We start from the raw sequence: 5,229 nt of genomic DNA, 5'->3' as shown, positions 1-5,229 counted from the left end.
CGCTGCCCTGCTGGGGTGCAGGCAGGCAGGCAGCTGCCCGCTGCCTCTGTTGGAGGGGGATGCCAGGCTGCCCTGCTACAGCATGGGGAGATGCTGATGCCTGCCCGAGGGCAGAGGGTAAAACTCTGCAGAGAGCAGCCTTGCTGCAGGGATGGCTTTTGTACCCAGCAGCTGGAACTGTAGCTGATGTGGGTCTCTGGTTTGGGAGAGTAGTGGGAAGAGGTGCTGGGAAAAGTTGATCTATGACAAGACCAAAATAATTAATGAAAATGTATTGATTTTTTCAGCATATGGAAACATCTCTGTCTTTCTCCTCTCAGATAGCAACAGAGCTCACTGTGCCGCAGCAGCCAAAGTGGCACAGTCAAAGCGAAACTTTTCAAACCGGTATTTCAGTATTTTCCAAAACAATTACAGAGGTTCTGTAACTATGCTAAAAGTTGAAGTTTCAACTCTTTGTCCCAAACTGGGACAAAGGAAATACTGAACTGACAGGATTTTCCATGAAACTGAAAGGCTGAGCGGCACCTGGGTTGTGTGGGCTATAAGTGGGGACAGGCGAGGTGTCCTGTCCTCCAGCCCCGCCGGCCATCATCCAGATGTCACTGGCAGAGGCTGCAGACGGCTGCCGCCGGGAGCTGGGGCAGCCTGAGATGAGTTGGCGGGGCAGGGGACATCATGCCCTGCTCAGGGAGAAGGGTCCTTATCAGCCCTTAATAGATGCCTCATTCTGCCCCAGCTGCCCTCCAGCCTCTCCGGAGGGGAGCAGCACCCCAGCCTGCCAGCTGCCTGGCCCTGGCAGGGCTCTGGGGGTCGGGGCTGGGGGCACAGCCGATGCCGGGGCAGTGTAAGGACTGTGTCCATGCAGCAACAGTCCTGGATCCCCCTGGGTGCACCGAGGGTGATGCCAGTGCAGCTCAGGGCGCTGCAGCTCGGGGACAGCCCCAGGGCCAGGGCTGTGCTGCTCGCGGGGCTGTGGTGGTGGTGGCACACCTCCACGGTGGTTGTTTTTCAGTCACCGAGGGCGGCACACCCCGCTTCCTGCACCGGCGGCCCGGCGCTTCCTGTGCCCGCAGCTATAATTAGAAGGGTAGCCGGCGGGTGGGGATGCAGAGCCCTCCCTCAGGGGTCACGGCACCCTTGCGGAGGTCTCACCAGGCCGGTGGGGCTGTGCCGGACACCCTTCCTCCCACCATGCTACCAGCCAAGGAGAGCAGAGGTGGTGTTGGAGCGACATCCTCTGCTTGACGCCTCATCCTGGCGGCTGCCACCATGGGGCCATCCCTGCCCATGTGGAGGGGGAGCCAGTGCAGGCAGCAGCAGGCAGCAGGGACAAGCCTGCCCAGGCAGAGCTGGCGCTCCGGGAGCTGGAGAAACCAGGAGCTGGGCTTCCTGCCTGGGCGCTTTGCACCTTCAAAGACACAGGCAGCTCTCTCTAATTAACCTTCCCCCACCCTGCCAGGCAGGGAGGCGATTTTATCTTCATAGGGCTGGTAGAAGAGGAGTCTAAAAAACTTGCCTGAGGGCCCTGGCAGCATCAGTGCCTTCTCAGGGCTCAACCTTGGCCAGGCAGCTCTACTTCAGAGCCTCCCTGGGGTGCTGCTCTTCCTAGATGCAACTGAGACTTTCACCGAAAAATGGGAGAGTTTGTGGAGCGGGGTCGCCCTCTTCCTATGGTTCCACCATGCTTCTGAGTATGGCTGGAAAGAAGGGTGTTCAAGCAGCTGCAGTTGTGCACAGAGCAAAATTGTCTTGGTGTTCTTGCAGGGGTGCTTTGTGGGGGGTTTCTTAATGGGTCTGCTTGTCAGGCTGAGGCTGGCAGTACTGCTGAATCGAGCATTGTGAGCCTACATGAATAATGAATAGCTGTCACATGAATATTTTAGAGACACAGTCCTGAGATCTCCCAGTGCTGCCTTAGAGGAAAACGGAGGAAAAGTTGTCCAGAAAGAACAATGTTTCCTTTAGGCAAAAATGCACTGGTGTCGTTGGCTTTTGAAAAAGAGCTGCTGCTGCTAAATAATTCTCAGGATTTGCATCAAAAACTGGAGCAGTGGTTTGGCTCCAAGGCAGAAAAAGTTGGGAGGGAAGCCAGCCCTTTTGACACAAGTCGATGATTACAATGTGGTAGAAGGACAGCAGATTTTCCTTTGTCTATGCAATGGTTTTGCGAGAAGTCCCAAAGCTATGGCCACCCTCCAAAGAGCCATCAGTGCTGGGCACTCAGTTAACACACTTCAAAGAAGTGGCGAGAAGTTTGGTGATGTGCAGAGGGGTGCTTGCTCTCCCAGGACAGCATTGCACTTCAGCCCAAGCACTGCTGTCAGAGAGCCAAGTTGTAAAAACAAGGCCCGAAAGCAGTGAAAATTGTGTTCATTTTGCATGTTGTGGTAGCTGCTGCATCGTATGGGGGCGAGCCGCAAACCAACAGGTTTATCAGACTTTGCAGTAGCATGCCCCTCTCCTCCATGCTCTCCTTGGCTGTCTGCGTTCTTGGCATGCACACACAGGTGCCAAGCCACCTCTGTACAGTTCTTGTGACAGCATCTCTTCCTCGGTGGCCCTTTTCACTGTGGAATTAATCCATGCACAAATGTTTTCTATGAGAATCAGGTTGTTGTGTTTAGGTAAAAGCCAGAAGAAGCCAATCTTGCTCAGGTAGGCACATCAGAGCAATAAGAGTGGGATGAGAAACATTTGCAATTAGAAACAGGCAATTAAGACTCTGTCCAAGACTCTGATGTCTCTGTTACTCAGATCACCCAATCTGTACCTCCTTCACCACTGCTCTGCTCAAAATCATCCTCTCTGTGCTGCTGGCATCAGCAGGCAGAAATAATTCCTTAGTGTTTATGAAGCACCCAGAAATGTATCTGTTGCAAGAATGAGGGCAATTTGATCATTTCTTCAGTAGCTCCCAGAAAAATGGCAGAAAATATCTGCAGTGATTGTCCCTGGAGTGCTTCAGTCTGGAAATGGGGAATGGTGTGAGAAAAAAAGTGCAGTGTGTGGGAAAATCATCCCAATCAAGATGAACAGTTCTTTGCTCTTCAGGTTACGCTCAAAACTCACCACCTCCAGGATGCACAGAGGGTTGCAGGCAGTGAAACAGCCTGAGCCTCTTTTTCCATCACGCCAGCAATTCTGCCTGTCCCCAAGTGTCTCTGTTTCCAGTTCATGCCACTGGCTGTGGCTGCCTGTGTCCCATGGAGGTCCATCAAGCTCTGTGCTCCATACCGGTGGCTGTGATGCCAGCCAAGGACCCCAGCGGTGCCGAGGCCGTGCTGGTGGGGCTGTGGCGATGGGATCATTGAAGAGTTTTGCCCCTGGTTGGGCAGCCTGGGAACAGCATCGCGTGTGCCTCAGCTCTGGGGTTAGAAGTGCTGCCAGACCCAAGGCGTGGGGAAAGGCCGGGCTGGCTGGCTGCTCTGGTTGATGATTATGCAGTGTAGAAGGAAGGTAGCTTTTAACTGAAGTACAAAAGAAATATAATAATGAGGACTTACATTACTGCCTCAGTGCCCACATAAAGACGTGAGATGGTTTTATTAAAGATGACTTGATTAAAAATGAATTTACTAAATCACTGTGTGCTGTCTGCAGCCCACCAGCCTTCCATTGAAGCACCTCATGTAAATGAAAGGGCGGAAAGGGCGAGCGCTAAGTCCCCTTTCATCTGTCTTATTTGCCTTTAGGAAGCAAAGGAGCCGGGCTGGGCTGGTGGTGGTGGCAGAGCCTGGGATGAGCATGGCAAGTGTTCAGACGTACTTGGGAAATTTTTGCTGTACGGTTGCCGGCTTTGAAAAGAAGAAGAAAGGAAGAACTACATCTTCCTAACAAGTGTTTATCATGGGGAGGTATCACATAGTGCTGAGCATAAGACCACTCCTGCCCACGGTGTTTTGCACGCTGCTGTGCTGCTGGCGGCCAGCACCTGAAGTTAAGCTTTGCCTGACAGTGTAGGCAGTACCTGTGTACTCCAGGGATTAGTCAGGTTATTCTCCGATTACAACTGATACACATTACAGAGTTATAGTCAAAAATGTCTGGCCCTAACCCAAGACCCATAAAGGAGAAATGGTTCATAAATCAGTTCACTGTGCAAGAACAGGTCGAGTTGTTTATTAATTTAACCTTCTCTCCTATCTTGACCTGGACCGGCTGCAACAGCTGCTGCCAAAACCAATTTGATGGTTCCCTGGCTGGGCAAGCAACATCCTCCATCCTGCAGAGATGCCCAGACTCTGGCTAGATTTTAGCTGCTATCTCATAGCACACCTTCCACTGCCGCATCCAGGATCCCTCTTTGTCACTGTCGTCCCTTGCATGCACTGTTAGCTGTGTTGGGATGATGGAGGCCGGGGATGGGGATCCTGCATTGGGCTGGGTGTATTACCCGGTGTGGGGGCAACCTCGGCCCTGGGAGATTGCGGCTCTCCCTGGAGGGATGCACAAACCCCCTGCCCCCATCGCCCACTGCTGGGAAAGGGTTTTGCACGCCTAGCTGCTGACATTGTTTGCTTCTCAGAGATAGTATCTGCTCCAGGCCAAACTGGCGAGCAAAACCGGCGAGTGAAACCAGCCCCTGCAGCTGTCAGCACTGCCGTGGGCTCTGCTGGGTCTGGTGGCCCCACGTCGCCCCTCCGCCAGGGTCTCCACAGACCTCGGGGCATTGCGTTTAGACCTGCCCCGGGTTTTATTAATGCCAGGTGTTAATGACGGGGTGGCGGCTGCTGTGGGAGCGAGAGGGTTAGAGCTGGGCTTAGGGAGGGGAGCATTGGAGAGGTGTGTGTTGGTGCTGAGCACCATGGGGAGGGAGGGAGGGATGGATGGGTGGGTGGATGGATGGATGGATGGATGGATGTGGAGATGGATGGGTGTGGAGATGGATGGATGGATGGATGGATGGATGGATGGATGGATGGATGGATGGATGGATGTGGAGATGTATGAGTGTGGAGATGTATGTATGTATGTATGGATGGATGGATGTATGGCTAAATGGATGGGTGTGGAAATGGATGGATGGATGGATGGATGGATGGATGGATGGATGGATGGATGTGGAGATGGATGAGTGTGGAGATGGATGGATGTGGAGATGGATGGATGGATGGATGGATGGATGGATGGATGGATGGATGGATGGATGGATGGATAAATGGATGGGTGGATAAATGCATGGGTGGATGAATGGATGGGTGTGGAGATGGATGGGTGGATGGATGG

At 53.1% G+C, this 5,229-nt stretch overlaps 1 protein-coding gene across 1 annotated transcript in view; it reads left to right on the top strand.

The window, feature by feature from the left end:
• The first annotated feature begins 4,933 nt into the window (after positions 1-4,933).
• The window catches only part of LSG1 (large 60S subunit nuclear export GTPase 1), an 11,961-nt gene continuing 11,665 nt past the window's right edge, over positions 4,934-5,229 (top strand). The window contains exon 1 of the mRNA XM_026854991.1: positions 4,934-4,967. Coding sequence (XP_026710792.1) covers positions 4,934-4,967 — 34 coding nt within the window. The remainder of the gene's footprint in view (positions 4,968-5,229) is intronic.

The sequence above is a fragment of the Athene cunicularia genome, assembly GCF_003259725.1.
Source record: "Athene cunicularia isolate RWA chromosome 9 unlocalized genomic scaffold, athCun1 chr9_part1, whole genome shotgun sequence".
NCBI classification, from domain to species: domain Eukaryota; kingdom Metazoa; phylum Chordata; class Aves; order Strigiformes; family Strigidae; genus Athene; species Athene cunicularia.
Note: the sequence above shows the minus strand (reverse complement) of the source record. Positions and strands in the feature narration are given on the sequence as shown.